The 15518-nt window shown below is 51.1% G+C and overlaps 7 protein-coding genes and 1 non-coding gene across 8 annotated transcripts; 4 read left to right on the forward strand and 4 right to left on the reverse strand.

Annotated features, from left to right (window-relative positions):
- Positions 1–152: 152 nt before the first annotated feature.
- On the reverse strand, positions 153–1673 carry trm61 (tRNA 1-methyladenosine methyltransferase subunit GCD14; the record flags this gene model as incomplete). Its single annotated transcript, XM_041695231.1, has 1 exon — positions 153–1673. The coding sequence occupies one exon, from the start codon at positions 1671–1673 to the stop codon at positions 153–155; it is 1521 nt and encodes a 506-aa protein (XP_041560982.1).
- Positions 1674–2042: 369 nt separating this feature from the next.
- Positions 2043–4608, forward strand: APUU_70367S (cysteine--tRNA ligase; the record flags this gene model as incomplete). The annotated part of the gene is made up of 2 exons (XM_041695232.1): positions 2043–2441; positions 2500–4608. 2 exons carry the CDS (start codon positions 2043–2045, stop codon positions 4606–4608), a joined length of 2508 nt encoding a protein of 835 aa, XP_041560983.1.
- Positions 4609–5191: 583 nt separating this feature from the next.
- APUU_70368S (NAD(P)H-dependent flavin oxidoreductase) lies at positions 5192–6399 on the forward strand (the record flags this gene model as incomplete). Its single annotated transcript, XM_041695233.1, has 4 exons — positions 5192–5234; positions 5287–5369; positions 5428–6159; positions 6256–6399. The coding sequence occupies 4 exons, from the start codon at positions 5192–5194 to the stop codon at positions 6397–6399; spliced, it is 1002 nt and encodes a 333-aa protein (XP_041560984.1).
- Positions 6400–7171: 772 nt separating this feature from the next.
- APUU_70369S (uncharacterized protein) lies at positions 7172–8410 on the forward strand (the record flags this gene model as incomplete). The annotated part of the gene is made up of 1 exon (XM_041695234.1): positions 7172–8410. The coding sequence occupies one exon, from the start codon at positions 7172–7174 to the stop codon at positions 8408–8410; it is 1239 nt and encodes a 412-aa protein (XP_041560985.1).
- A 1066-nt stretch (positions 8411–9476) lies between these two features.
- Positions 9477–10046, reverse strand: APUU_70370A (hydrophobin family protein; the record flags this gene model as incomplete). The annotated part of the gene is made up of 3 exons (XM_041695236.1): positions 9477–9533; positions 9586–9665; positions 9719–10046. The coding sequence occupies 3 exons, from the start codon at positions 10044–10046 to the stop codon at positions 9477–9479; spliced, it is 465 nt and encodes a 154-aa protein (XP_041560986.1).
- A 2509-nt stretch (positions 10047–12555) lies between these two features.
- APUU_70371A (WW domain-containing protein) lies at positions 12556–13437 on the reverse strand (the record flags this gene model as incomplete). Its single annotated transcript, XM_041695237.1, has 1 exon — positions 12556–13437. The coding sequence occupies one exon, from the start codon at positions 13435–13437 to the stop codon at positions 12556–12558; it is 882 nt and encodes a 293-aa protein (XP_041560987.1).
- Positions 13438–13732: 295 nt separating this feature from the next.
- On the reverse strand, positions 13733–13852 carry APUU_t70001A. The gene has a single exon. It is a non-coding gene; the product is annotated as a tRNA-Ser (tRNA).
- Positions 13853–14735: 883 nt separating this feature from the next.
- Positions 14736–15458, forward strand: APUU_70372S (ankyrin repeat domain-containing protein; the record flags this gene model as incomplete). The annotated part of the gene is made up of 2 exons (XM_041695238.1): positions 14736–14955; positions 15025–15458. The coding sequence occupies 2 exons, from the start codon at positions 14736–14738 to the stop codon at positions 15456–15458; spliced, it is 654 nt and encodes a 217-aa protein (XP_041560988.1).
- Positions 15459–15518: the final 60 nt, after the last annotated feature.

Raw genomic sequence — 15518 nt, forward strand, 5'->3', positions numbered from 1 at the left:
TCAGCTGCGCGCTGCATTCCATATCTACTACACCTATAGGTATGTGCTAATGCCATCTATAATCAATGCCTGAATGAAATTATCAGGAGTACTTCGTTATTTTTTCACTGTTAAGCGGTATATTATTATCATATGTATCATACATGGGAGTATTACCCCTGGTTCTCGGCCTTTTCAGCCATCTCCTCCTCTTTCTCCTGTGCTTTGGCCTCCTTCCTCAGCTGCTTCTTGCTCTTCCCCTTTGCTGGGTGCTGCAACGACTCATCCACATTCTGACTAGGCCATTTCTCCGCACATTTCCGCTCCTCCTCCTCACTCCATTCACGCGGAAGAACCGCAAAAACAAGATATGATGTATGCGTTTTCAAATCCGACTCGGCGCGGTGCACAAGGCGCCCTTGCGCATAAGGCGGGATGTTCTCGATACTTGAGGAGGGAACAAAAGTAGGCATGTCTGCCATGATATCGGCGTTGGGATCCGTTTTTATATCATTATCGGGTTGTGGAGCGCCGTCGCCGTCGCCGTCTTGCTCCTTGCCCTGCTGCCCTAGTATTTCGCGGAACCGGGTAGAGCGTTCCTCAACCACGCGCATCTTTTGGACGGCGTCTTCGACGTTCCGCGGGAAGATGTTTGCGCCACGTACGCCCTCGTATTCCAACCCTGTTTTCTCGCGCTTGACTTCTATCCGTCGGTGTTGGAGCTCGACCATTGAGATGTGTAGCCAGTTGTTCTGGCGGAGGGCGCTGATCGTTCGCTGGACTTGTTCCATGCATGGGGAGAATGTGCAGATGTGGACTGATGAGGAGGGGTCGAGGGGCGATTCCGTGCCTGGGGGTGGGTTGCGGACGAGGTGTTTAAGGGCCAGCCATGGGGCCGGCAGGTCGAGGAAGATGGCGTTTGCCTTGGGGGATGTTGTTGGTGTGCCGGCCGGGTCGTTTAGGAGGAATCCATCCTGATAAACGTCACGGTGTGTGACTTGGACGATTCCGTCGAGACCGTGCTCGGTGATTTCGTCGCGAATTTTGCCGGCTCGCTGCTCGTGGAATTCGAAGCTGCATACTTTGCCTAGACGGCGGCGGCGCTTGGGCGTGCTTTCGGCCAACGGATATCCATTGAAGACGGCGCGGGCGGATGCGTGTGTAAAGGAGCCGCTTCCAGCGCCGGCTTCGATGATTGTTGAGCCTGGGCGGACGCCGAGACGGTGAAGGACATAGCTGTAGTCTGGGGTGTAGACGACCTGGGTGCGGTGGGGGAGGGAGGCAGTCCAGAGTTCGGGGGTCGGGCAGAGGATATGCAGGAAACCACTGGCTGCTGCAATCGGTACTTCGGGTGTGGGTTTGCTGCTGTCGGCGTCTTCATCGCCCCCAGTGCCGCTGGGAGAGTCAAGTTCGTTTGCTTTGCGCTTCTTGAACTGGCGCGCGGGAAGACCACGGCCTCGAGATCCGGTGTCGACCTTTGAGGCTCTGACCTGGGAGCCCCATGGCTTGTCAAAGAGTGTACTGTGAGGGAATGACCCGAATCGCGTGTTTGTGACGTTTCCCTCCTTGTAGCCTAGGTTTTCGTCGTCATGGAGTCGGAGGATGGCCGGAATGGTATTGTCTCGGCGGAGATTGAGGAGGGCGAGCTGGTCCAGCTGGGAGTGGGAACTCGGAGTTAAAAAGGGAGAAGGCATATTGGATAACTGCGACAGCCGAGATATAAGAAGGCTGTTCCCAACTGCAGTTTCTGAGGCTGTAACGAAGCTCTGTCCCTCATTTGCGATAAATGCCCCAAAGATCTAGACGGAATCTTCCCCGCTAAGCTGTTTTTGGGCGTCATTTAGGGCTCAGGGCCGCGGGTCGGAGCTTGATTGAACTTCCATTGTGATTGGCTGGCATGCTCACCGCATCTGCTCTCATTGTCCTGGACGCCTGAACAGTCAGGCCGCCAGGCAGCCAGTCAGTATGACTCTTTCTTGGACGGTGGAAGGCATTGAACCCCTCTATTATTATTGCTCAGGCCCTTGGTATCCCCCACTCTTTTGTTCCCTCCTTCACTCTTGATGCCCCTCTCTCCCTTCCGGCATCTTCGCCTTCTCTCAACCCTTCGATCTCCGCGGCCGGTCCTTTCTTCATCTCAAGTATTGTTTTTTACTAGATTCATGGCTACCGCGCGTGAGCAGCCAGCATGGCGCCAGCCGACTGCTCATCCTGAGGCGCAATCGCGTCTCCCGTCCTTGAAGGTATACAATTCGCTTACCAAGTCGAAGACACCGTTTATCCCAATCGACCCTCAAGGGAAGAAGGTGGCCTGGTATGCTTGCGGACCGACAGTATACGACGATGCGCATCTTGGTCACGCCAGAAACTATGTCAGCACCGATATTATTCGACGTATCATGCGGGACTACTTCAAGTTCGACGTACACTTTGTTATGAACATTACCGACGTCGATGATAAGGTATACTACCACTCTGGGTGATGTATGGGGAATGGTGTGTTAACAAGCCTCCTCGCAGATTATCCTTCGAGCTCGCCAGCAGCACTTGTTCACGAGATTCGTCACAAACCATCCTACAATCGACGACAAGGTTCTCGACGTCGTTAAGAAGGCATACACCGCTTACCTGAAGAAAAACCTGCCGCTACTGAGCCCCGATCTTCCCCCGTCGCAGTATCCGAAGGAGGTGGAAAAGGCTTATGCGACTATATTGAACGGAGGGCCTTTGCCGGGTAACGAGAAAGCTGGTGACGATGAAGCCAAGGTTAAGATGCATATCAAGACTGTGTTGTCAGCGGCGAACGTTTACGCGGAGGCGGAGAAGCTGGACAAGTCCGCACAAGGAACTTTCCCAGAGCGGTTCTACACTGATGCGCAAGACCTTTTGCTCCCATACCTAGACGCACAGGAGGGATCCTCTATAGATGCGGACGATCATGGGATCTTTACGAAGTTGACACGAAAGTACGAAGACCGGTTTATGAGAGATATGGATGACCTGAATGTACTCCGCCCGGACGAGCTGACTAGGGTAACTGAATATGGGCAAGAGATTGCCGACTTTGTGGAAAAAATCGTGGAAAACAAGTTTGGCTACGTCTCTGCGGATGGCTCTGTGTATTTTGACATCAATGCCTTCGAAGAAGCGGGCTTCCCATATGCACGCCTTGAGCCTTGGAGCCGCTCTGATAACAAATTGCTCGCCGAGGGAGAGGGTGCATTGATAAACAAAGCTACCGAGAAGCGCTCCCAATCTGACTTTGCGCTTTGGAAGTCCTCCAAGCCTGGTGAGCTGAGTTGGTCAAGCCCTTGGGGCCGAGGCCGGCCTGGATGGCATATCGAATGTTCGGCGATGGCATCCGCCCGCCTCGGCAAGCAAATGGACATCCACTCCGGTGGTATCGATCTTGCCTTCCCCCACCACGACAACGAATTGGCGCAGAGTGAGGCTTACTGGCACTCGCATGACGATCAGTGGGTCAACTACTTCCTACACATGGGGCACTTGTCCATCCAAGGGTCTAAAATGTCGAAGTCTTTGAAGAACTTCACAACAATTCGTGAAGCTTTGGAAAGGAGGGAATGGACGCCGCGTAGTTTGAGAATTGTATTCCTGCTTGGTGGTTGGAAAGATGGCGTGGAAATCACCGATGACCTTGTCAACGCCGGTAACTCGTGGGAAGACAAATTGAACAACTTCTTTATCAGGGTTAAAGACCCCGCTGGACTCCAGGGGAACTCCTCAAGTTCTGATTCCACACTTGTCGACGCATTGGAGGCAGCTAAGACCGCTGCGAACGAGCAACTCAGCGATTCCTTCAACACCCCGGGGCTGATGGGCACTATCTCGGAGTTGATCACCAAATACAACAGTGCGGATAAATCTACGCTGAACCCGAAGGACGTCGAAGCAAGCGCTCGATGGGTAACCTTCATGGTTAACATGCTTGGACTTAACGGCGACACCCCCGTCGACACTCAAGAGATTGGTTGGAGTGGTATTGACGTCCCCGAAGAGGCCAAACCGTTCCTCTACCCCCTTTCTACCATGCGTGATTCCCTACGACAAGCCGCACGGGCTAAGACACTCAACGCGGAAGAGGTCTCAAAAATTGTAGAACGAGGTGCCGTGTCAGGCGCCACAACAGACGCTACCCAGCCTTACGCTACCGTTGTGTCTGATTTCCGCAATAAGCTGTCTTCCCTGGACGAATCCATAGACATCGGAAAGGAAGTCCTCGCACTCTGCGACCGCGTTCGCGACGTTGATTTGTTCGATCTAGGCGTCTATCTTGAAGATCGCGAGAACTTACCCGCCATTGTCCGCCCTATAAGCCGCGACCTCATCCAAGCGCGTGAGGAGAAAGCCGCGCAGGCGCTGCAGAAGCAACGTGAGAAGGAGGCGAAGGAAAAGGAGGCGCTAAAGAAGCTTGAGAAGGGCAAGCTCAGCCACTTGGAAATGTTCCGGACGAACGAGTACAGTGCGTGGGACGAGGAAGGGATCCCTACTCGCGATGCTGCAGGAGAGGAGGTCGCAAAGAGCCGGACCAAGAAGCTCCGCAAGGACTGGGAGCGACAGAAGAAGCTTCATGAGACGTGGTTGGCGAGCCAGCAGGGTAGCAAATGAGGGCGGGGATAGAAAAGCACGAAACTCTTATCTATAGCATAGACGGCGTTCGCAATATCCAGGGCAGCATATTAGTTATATTGAACATCTACACTTGTTTCCAACGTTCCTCATTTGTTGTAATAACTACCGTCATTCACTGCCAATCTCCGAGTGCACGTCGATCACATGCAAAAGACTCCATATAGCACCAACGCCAACAACCAAGTCAGCGCTGGGGTGTCAGGAATAATAAGACGACAGCCAACCCATCTAACTCAATCTTCGTAACGGCCTGGAATAACTCGCATGATTTGACCTCGATCCCCGCGTGCCGACTGTTGAAGAGTAATCATAAATAAGTCGGGCCGACCTCAGCCAGCCAGACCTCGGCAATTCGCCGTCCCCTCAGTCGCAACACTCACAGCAGCGGTCCGCGGTAGAAATCACCTGGCTGTGTCTCACTCTCACTACATATACTGCACTCTTGTCATATTGTTGCTGTTTCTGTGTCTTCTGCGAGCGTGTCATTTACATTCTCTCTTTTCATCTCTCTTTTCATACAACCTCCTGATTTATCCACTCCTGTGAACGACCCGCAAGTATGGGCTTCGACACTGCTTTGACCAGGGCGCTGGGCATCCGAGGTAAACTCGCCCTCCTTTTCTCAATGACCAGGCTCAGACACTAATGGTTTAGTCCCTGTTGTCCAGGGTGGTATGCAATGGGTCGGATACGCTGAGCTCGCCGCCGCCGTCAGCAACGCTGGTGGCCTTGGAATCGTAAGTTGCGGATCAGCCAGAACAGAAGACAATACTAACCAGAGACCCATGGCCATAGCTCACTGCCCTCACCCAACCAACCCCCGAAGACCTGCGCAAGGAAATTCGCCGATGCCGCGGCATGACCAAGAACCCGTTCGGTGTGAACTTGACGCTCCTCCCGGCCCTCGTGCCTCCTGACTATGGCGCCTACGCCCAGGTGATCATTGACGAGGGCATCAAGATCGTTGAGACCGCAGGAAACAACCCGGGCCCTGTCATCAGGCAGCTCAAGGCCGCAGGCGTCACCATCCTCCACAAGTGCACCACCATCCGACACGCCAAGTCAGCTGTCAAGCTGGGCGTTGACTTCCTTTCGATCGATGGCTTCGAGTGCGCGGGCCACGTTGGCGAGCACGATATCACAAACGTCATCCTCCTGAACCGCGCGCGTCAGGATCTAGGCGGTGTGCCATTTATCGCGTCCGGTGGATTCGCCGATGGGTACGGGCTGGCTGCGGCGCTGGCGTTGGGCGCCGAGGGTATCAACATGGGAACGCGGTTTATGAGTACGGTTGAGGCCCCGATTCACCAAAAGGTGAAGGAGGCCATCGTGAATGCGGAAGAGACGGATACGGCTCTTGTGTTGAGACGGTGGAAGAACACCTCGCGGTTGTTCTCCAACGAGGTGACGAAGCAGGCGCTCAAGATCGAGAAGGAGAGCACGTCTGGCGAGTTTTCTGATGTTGCGCCGTATGTTAGTGGGAAGCGTGGGAGGGAAGTCTTCCTGAATGGTGATATTAACTTTGGTGTATGTTTTACCTTCTCCCACCCCCTTTTTCTTTGTCCCGGCCCGCTCCTAGTGCCATTCAAGGAACGAAGCCCAGCTAACTCTTGTTGTTTGTAGGTGTGGACGGCTGGTCAGGTCATTGGTGTTATCCATGATATCCCTACCTGCGGAGAACTACTGACTCGCATTGAGAAGGAGGCAGCAGAGACGCTGACCAGATCACAGTCGTTGTACAAGGCAACGCCGCAAAGCAAGCTCTAGATAGTTGTTTTTTTCAGTTTCTTCTGTAGAGCTAGACTCGCATATACTTGATGCAATATTATGTGAATATTTACTAGGGTGACCTCCCTGCCGCAAGCATCATCCCTTGCGAAGCGTGTGAGATCAAGGGATAGCAGCTTGGACTTAGAGTACGTACCTGCGTTATGCACATGGGCATCGAGATATCTGGCACAGAGCTCGAGATGCTGCATGTTTCTGCAGTCAGCCAATATATGCGTGCTCCTTGCTCTACTTTGTGGTAGTAACTATGGCTGCCGCTTCTATGTTCCTATACTCGTCGTGAGTTTGCTCAAGGGTAGCCCTATAGTTCCTTGCATGGCACGAGCAGCCTTGTCCTCGCCCCAAACAGCCCTTGCATTGAATCGTGCGGATCTCAATGACAGACGCAGACAACACCAGTGGCAAGGTACTTAATTAGCATCTGGGTATGAGGTCGAGACCGAGTCATCCCACAGCCGTTGCTCCGAACTGCTGGTTTGGGATAGAGATACAGAGTATGTACGGAGTCAATCCCCCGATTGCTGAGACCCAGCTCCAGCTCGAGGGAGAGCTTCGTGTTGTGACTCCCTGGTCTCATGCAATGCAATGCAGTATTTAGTCATAGATAAAGTCAATGAGAGCGTCCCCGCGTCATTTAATCAAACCGCGTACGAAGCCCATATAAGACGTTGGATCTCTCTACATTTACCGAAAAATCCCCCCTCGCTCTCTCCATGTATACTACTAGGACCAATTCGCAGAGACTGAAGCAATGGCCCTTCCACCTACAGCTTCATCTGCATCGCCGCCACCATCGTCGTCATTTTCCTGCCTCCCCAACTCATTCTCATCCCTCTTCCTCTCGTGCATCCAGACCCGCAGAAACAAAAAGGGCCGACATAGCCCTAACTCTCCCAACAACAACAACAACAACAACAACAACAACAGAGCTTCCTGCAGCCATGCAACAACAGCACGCACATGCACATGCGCATACATATCCCCAACAGATTCAATAACAGAAAAAGAACCAGAGGCATTACCAAGGCTCGACCCCAACACCATCTCGATAACACGGACGACGTCCATCCGCATCGTCGAGTCCGACTCCAGCTCCGACTATGACTCTCGGACGTCTCTCGACTCGGACTTGAATTCTGTCTCGGACTATGGATGTGGATGCGGCAGTGAAGTACCAGGGCACGACCACGAGTACGAGCACGATCATCAGCAGTACACCTACGAGGATGACGAGAAATTATCGGCTCGGCCTCTCCCGCCTCTTCCCACCACCACCACCCAGACACTATCGTCAAGGAAACACCCCGATATTATAAAAACCAGGCTTATCGAGGAAACGATCCCCGAAGAAGACGAAGACGAATACCTGCAGCAGCAGGAATCACAATCTCAGCCTGAAGGCCAGGATCAAGCACAAGATCCCAAGCAGAGCAAACGCACAACAACAACAACAGGCAGCCGCCGCAAGTCAATGATCGAATTGTTTAATCTCTCCTCGGTCCGGTCCGGCTCTTCTACTACGTCTTCTTCGTCTGCGGCAACAGGTCCGGGGCTGTCGTTGTCGTTTTCGAATCTACATTTCAGATTCCCGTTGCCGCCTGTTTGGGGACAACGGCAGTCTCGCCAGGTTGATGACGAGGGAAGCCAGGGTCAGGGCCAGGATCAGGGTCAGGGTCAGAAGGACGAGAGAAAGAGGCCAATGTCAACGTCTGCGCTACCATCCTCAGCACCGTCAAGCGTCTCTGCAAAGAAACAGGTACGCGGTGTCTCTCTGCACTCAGCCCTAACTCAACCTCAGCCCGCCGAGAGCGAAAGCACATCGACAGCTGCAGCAACAACAACGACGACGACAAAAAAAGAACGTCGAATGGGCACAATCGTCTTCCCGCCTTTGGCACTACTCTCTCGCTCGGGGACTAACGGTAACAACAACAACAGCAACAACAGGGGAAGTACAAACTCTGTATCAGGTAGGTCTCTTTTTTCCTAGGTATGGCGTATGGAGTTGCGGTTTGGACTTGGGCTGGGGCTGGGGCTGGAAACGCAGGTGGAGGTGGGGTGTTGGGCTTTTTTCGGGTCATTTCTCAGCGTGTGAGCTCTTGAAGTGATAAACTTCTCTTCTGTATAACTATTTTTATCTCTATCTATTACTTGGTTGGGAGATTGCCTAGGTGGTTGGAGTGGCTGGTGCTGGGTGGTTGGGGAAGGGATTTGTATAAAACGGGTGGTTAATTTAATTGATGTATTATATATGTATCAAATACGAATATGCACTGTTGTGGATTTTACAATGTGATATAATGTTAATATGTGGTGATTATGTTCATTGGATACTTCGTTGATTGCCTGTTGGTTATCGCGGGTGTTGTTCGGTAAGACGACGAGAGAGATACATAAGTCAGGATAGACACAGTTTAGACGAATGATGATGGTTATAACTACTATAATCATCATAAGTGCAGCACCGTTCTTAAATGCAGAGCCCAGAAAAATGGATGCAAAAAGATACTTGACCGCCGGGGTTGGTTTATCGCTTCGAGCACGAATAACCAAGCACGCAATGGGCAAAGGACGGTTAAGTACGATGAAGAACAATTCGCAGAGGGCTGCGTGGAATGATGAAGTGGAATGAAGCCAAAGCTTCAGAATACCAAGGGAATCTAGACGGTTCAGGTTATACTTAGCCACTTGGCCAAGACTACTGCTGTTACTACATGTCCAAGGCTGCCAAGTGCTCGCAACCACTGGACTATGGGCTAGAACGGGAGAAAGACTACGAGTGTTTACGTGGGAAAAGTGGAGGAAAAGCAAAAGCAACGTCTAATTAAAGATGTATGCCATGGCCAAACACCAATGCATAAGAGAATCCTGAAACAGTCTTCTTCTCGGTGGCAATGACAGGTTAAGGATACAAAAATTGTCAACAGGAATCCAAATGCAGTCCTATAGAAACAGACAAGCTAAAATCTACCACCGTCCCAAAGGTGGGATGGGGGAAACCATGCCTGCCATCCATAGAAAAGCTTCCAGCCCAAGCACACCCAGCATTGATGAGCTTAGAGAAGGGAACCAAGAGCAACGCAAGGAAGGCCGAGACCGATAAGGTCGCCGTTCTGTTGACACGTTAGAGATGACATGGAATAAAATCATGGACAGGATACGTACGGCCTCGGAAGGAGAGTTCTGGCAGCAGGCAATGTTCTGCTGGCAGTTCTTGTTGATGAGGTCCTGGACACCAATAACAGCTGGGATACGTTAGTCAAATTTCCTGTGTTTAGTAACATGGCAAGATACTCACCGGCAATGTCGAGCTTGGAGCAGCCCTTGAAGAGACCGAGACCCTCAGCACCGGAGCCCTGGCCGAGGAGGCCGCTGAGGGCACCAGCGAGAACACCCTGCTGCTCGGTGGTGGTGTCACCAGCGTAGGTAACCTCGTTACAGCAAGAGAGCTGAGCCTGGTCACCACACTTGGTGGAGGCCTGCTCGACAGTGGTGTCCTGGCTAACGGGGAAGCGGACGTTGCTGTTACCAGCGTTTCCGACACCGTTGCCAGAGGCCTGGCCAGGGGGAGCAGCCACGACGGAGGCGGCGAAAGCAGCAACGGCAGTAGCGATGGAGAACTTCATTGTGGCTGGGTAGAAGGAAAGATCTGTTGGGTTTTTTTGTTTTTTGAAGAGACTTTGGAACGAGAGACTGGATTGTCAACAGAGAGCGTGATGAGGAACAGAAAGAACAGCTGAAGTTGGCTCCCTTATATAGACCCCGGATGGGTGCTTTGTCTTCCCAGCTTTTACCAGAAACGCAAACATGCCGTAGTTTAGGGAATGTCGTCCCCGTTTGGGCTGCCCCTGTGGAATGCACCATGCAAGGACGGTGAAAGTAGCTGCTGAGCTTGCAAGCTGCTGTCTCGTCCTCAAGCGCCATGAGAGTCCTTGAGCGGTGGCCCAGTATGAGGTATGGATCAGCTAGTTGCCTCCCTCCGGCGGGTGGCGGTCACTCATCCAACAGGCTCGAGGGGCGTTTCCTCTCAGACGCCGTTTCATTCCCCTGCTCCTGTTGTGTAGATCGTTATGCAAACAGTGGCGGTCGGATTATAGTTGCATCCCAGCATGACGATGCTATTCTTCCAGGGTCTCAACCCCCCAGTTTGTGTAGTATCTACCTCCGCAGTGCCATTCGTCAAGCCGAAAATATTCACGGGATTGCGTGACAAGTGCAGCACCAATTGCATCCTTGACAGCATCAGCCGCACCCATCTCGTGTGGTATGCAGGTGGACTTCCTCAACATTCCTCGGAGCTTTGGTGGCCAGCCTCCTACGCCCGGCGTTTCTTGCTGCGTGCTTCGGTCTGCAAGGGGCGAACTCAAGGAAGAATCAAGTCCAGCCCATGTGGGCGTCTGTCGCCCAGCGGGCAATCTTTCATTTCCCGTCTCCTTACGGAGGCAAGGGACTGCACGATCTCCCTTAGAGATAATTTCCCAGGCAGGGAGGCAAACCTTCCGTGTGGGGATACTCCAGGCCTCATGACGATCACTAACAAGCTCAGTTTTGTTTATTTTTGTTGGTCTCCGGCGAGAGGACGTGAATGGGCAAAATCCAGAGTGCTGCTGCAGTCAGTTCGAAGAGCCTTGGAAGAGGCGTTGACTCACTCACCGGTCCTCCAGGTTTTCTCAAGCAAGGATCAATAATTAGCCACCGAATGCCTCGGGAATGAAGCTTCGAGCTCTAAATCGGTGGCTTGGAAGTAGATCGTGCACTTGGAGGCTGACTACGTACGTATCATGTTCAGCAGACGCCGCGTCATGAAGTCATCCAGGCAATAAAATGCTGTATAGGCTTGGCTAAGAAAACTAGTAATCAACGGGGAAGAAAATGGGAAGAAATGCGTGTTCTAGGATGCTCTTACAAAAAAAAATGGACTGCAAGCATGGTAAGGTGTCGGCTTTCGCTCACCGTCGAACAACAAATTTGGGATACTCGACATCTTCCTCAGAGATGCTCCTACGGCATCTGTGGTTTTCTCTGTATTTTGCATAGTCTAGAGCGCGTAGTTAGTCTATAGTGAGTCCAACTCTGGATTTCAGTCAAATGATTCTCGCTTCCTCAACCGCGAGGTTCTACCCTATACCTTCGGCCTTGGTATCTAGTTGATAAAAGTATTTGTGGAAATTGGCTTCAAGGTGGAAAATATAACCTCGTTGGAGGTAACAGGGTTGATGTAGGAAAACCTAGATGAGTATTGTTGAAGGCTCCAAGCCTCACCGGATTGGGGTATTGAGATTTTTGAATATGAACTTGGTACATGTTTCTGCGTTGGATATTTTTATTGCACAGCGAATTAAACTGCCTTGTATGTATCGGTAGGCGTTGGTTTCATATGCTTTGCGTTGGACAGTTTATATATATGTCGGGACTCGGAGAGTAAAACTAGAACATATTATTAATTACAACTTCACCATCAGAAAATATGGACAGCATAATTAGTTTCGTTAAGATCTTAACGGATATATATATCGACATTGACAAGCCTAGTGAAGAGATAGCTCTTTACCTCCCATATCAATACAGAAGTAGCAAGGTCGACATTCACTGTTTGTCTAGTAAACGAAGTCTTCACTACAAGGCCATACAAGGAAACATTACTTGTTCCTAGAGTGAAAATGGAAAGGTATAAATAGGCCTTACATAGCTGTGTTTAATGAGAATTCATGCACTCTTTCCATATTGGCCTTGTAGAGAGTTTTCCACAATATATATCTTATACTAGCTTTGCGTCTTCTATACTAATTACCTGGACCTCCCATAGGACTGCTTAGAGGCCATCTATACATTTCACAAACCCCTAGGCTCGATATCTCAATCCAAAGAGACCGTATGTGAAACCCACGTTGAGACGGTGTCAAGATGAAGATACAAGTCTGCTGCTAAGTCTTAGCTTCGTATGTTTCCATTTGGTGGTAAAATTACAGGGCCGGCATTGAGCCGCTCGCTTCTAATGCAATGATAATAATGCCATAAATACAGTGTGCCACAGTGCAAACGCCCCAACCTGTCGAGGTCTAGTCCAGTAGGTATCTCAACGGAAAGCAGAACAGAGCCGAGAAGGCTAATAAAAAGAGAGCCAAAGAGAAGAAATCAGTCCCGTAACCAGGCTCTTCGCTTTTCCTCTTTCTTCTCCCTGCGCTTCTCCTTGAACATCTTCAATTCCTGCTTGCTCAGTTTCTTCGCGCTCCGCTCTGCCCGCAGACTCCTCCCATCGTGGGAATTCGCTGCCGCATCCACATCAAAGTATGCATACATTTGCCGCCGCGATTTGTTCTCATCATTGTGGTTTTCTGGATTCTGAGACTCCCCCTGCCATCGACCGGTAAAACGATTAAATGCCCCGACCGCTTCATAGCTACCCGGATTCGCTGTCCCTAGCCCCGCCTGGCCCTCCTCTTCTTGCTGTTCGTACTGCTGGGCATACGGAGCTGTTGGGTCATAGTCACCGTGTATTGCAGGGTTGTATCCGCCTAGCGGGGCAGGGTCTTTCTCGGTTGACTTTGAGTCTTCGGTGCCCGGGGCGGGAGGGATGGCTGGGGCTGGGGCTGAGGCTGAGGCTGGGGCTGCAGTCGGCACTCTGGGGTTCTCCCATTGTGAAACTTGGGTATATCGGTTATAGAAGTAGTATGCTTGTGCGTTGGCATCCCAGACAGGCTCCCAGCCATCGTCCTCGCCTGGTGGAGCTTCGTTTGGCAGGGGAGGAGGGACCTCGTCTGGTAATGGGGGCGCATCTGATTCCTTTGTCTCCCCCTCTTCTTCCTCTTCTTCTTCCTCTTCCTCTTCATCATCCTCCTTCTCTTGTGGGATATTGTCTTCGCTCTCCTGGGATTCTCTTGAAATGCGTTCCTCCTCTTCTTGTTTTTCTGCCTCGCTCGTCACTGTCGGGTCACTGCTTTGTCTAGTATTCTCTGGCGCCGGAGACGTAGAACCGGCTGTGCCCTCTGGGACGTCCTTCGCGTGACTCGCGGCCATTATGCTGTGGTTTATCACAAATCTTCTTGGTTGGATAGATCGTGCTTGGCTCCGCCGGAGTTCTGATGATGGCATGCGGAAGAGAGTCAGTGGGAATAATGTTGTTCCGTCTGGGCAGCATAAATTCATGACTAAGAGAAATGCACGCATCACTGGCAGTATGCCACCAAGAAATCAGTTATACCATTATCATGGTATTTACTAAGTGCTCTAAAAAGAAATAGGATTTGAAAACCTCCAATATCTAGCTTGCAAAAACAAAAAAAGGAAAAGGACAAAAATAAAAAGAAATGAACGTCAGCGACCAGATTCGAACTGGCGCGGGCGAACCCAGTAGATAATCGAGCCTAATTCAAGCGAATGCTGGAGATTAGGGAGTTCGAATCTACCGCCTTAACCACTCGGCCACACTGACTATTTATATTCCGAGTTTTGCCATTAGAAATATATGAGGGCTGGTAATTGTACTCACCTATACTACACCCAAATCATTGCTCTCAAATTGCCATGATATCCAGGCCTCCAGTACGGATAGTAGATTAAAACCGATGCTAATGAGTAGGTGATGACCATATTATAGAGAAAGACACGTGGATCCCACATCAGAGTCATATGTGCCAATTAAGTAGCATAGTGCTAGATGGAAGTAAAAATGGAGGCTCGAATCAACCCGCTATAACGGACCCCCTCCAGTGCCCCTCCATTGGTCAATCCGCGAAATATTCACATGACCGCTCACAAAGATTCTCAGACCAAAGGTCCAACTTTGATATAGAGGTATCTCGCAGCAGCACCGCGTTGTATACCCAAATAAACAGGTAAGCTACTGTTCTCTTTAACACATGTGTTTTTATTGTTTGCCTGGTCTTCCCGAGTCGTCGCGGTGGCGGGGTTGAAGTTTTTGACTTGGATGTTAAAACCATGCACGAGCACATATATAACCGGCTCATTCAACATAGAATTGGGAATTGGTTTACCTTCGCCCGTGGCTTTTTTTCTATTCCGCTTTTCTTCACACGGTCATGCTTTGTTTGAAATTTTGGATGTTGCTTTTCGGCTTCGTGACCGGTTTATATATCACTACCCGGTTTACAACCTTGCGATCCAAGTTTATATATGCATAAAATGACAGACAGAACCAACCAAGGCTAACTATTCCACAGACCTCTACTCCAATTTCAATCACAATACAACCTCTGGGCCTGACGTAAACCAACCAACATCAGCCCCATCCCAAACCACAAGGGAACAGACACCACCATTAAACGATCCAATTTGAGTGCAAGAAAAGAAGCAAAATGCCTCTAGTAACACTCACCCCCGACGAGGTTGACGACCTGATCTACTCCGCACGGGTCGGTGACGCTGAAGCAGTAGAAGCCGACCTCGCCACACTAAGCTCGACATACAACGTCAAGCAGTCCGTTATCATCGCGTCGGCAATCGACACGGCACCCGAAGAAGAGGGCGGCAGTGGATGCTGTTTGCTGCATTATCCCGCCGCGAATGGGAATGCTGGTACGTATCCATCATTCAAATACCCCCCTCTCCCTCCTGTCTCCCATAGATACTAACGGGGCGATGTAGATATTCTCATGAAGCTTACCACCACGCTTGTCTCGGCTCTGTCACCGACTGAGCAGGCGCTGACAGCCGATGAGGTCAAGGCTGTGGTTAACCGCCGCAATCACTCGGGTAACACACCACTGCACTGGGCAGCCCTCAACACGCATCTGGAGTGTGTGAAGCTCCTTGTGGACGCTGGTGCGGACGTCTCGATTAAGAATGAGGCTGGGCTGGATGCCATCTTTTTGGCGGAGAGGACGGACTGGAAGACCCAAGATGAGACCAGCCAGAGCCAGGGCCAGCCTGAAAGTGAAGAGGTAGATGAGGCGGAGGTTGGCGCTGATGCCGGTGCTGGGGATGCCGGTTCTGTGTCTAAGGGGAGACAGGTGGTTGAATGGTTGTTGGAGTTTGGGAACCCTGCAGAGGTGGAGGCTACCGGGACCGAGGAATCGTGATGAGATAGATAAAAGCAGATGAATTATGATGGTTTGTGTTTTAGTTCCCCCCCCGTCTAT

The sequence above is a fragment of the Aspergillus puulaauensis genome, chromosome 7, assembly GCF_016861865.1.
Source record: "Aspergillus puulaauensis MK2 DNA, chromosome 7, nearly complete sequence".
In the NCBI taxonomy this organism is placed as follows: Eukaryota; Fungi; Ascomycota; class Eurotiomycetes; order Eurotiales; family Aspergillaceae; genus Aspergillus; species Aspergillus puulaauensis.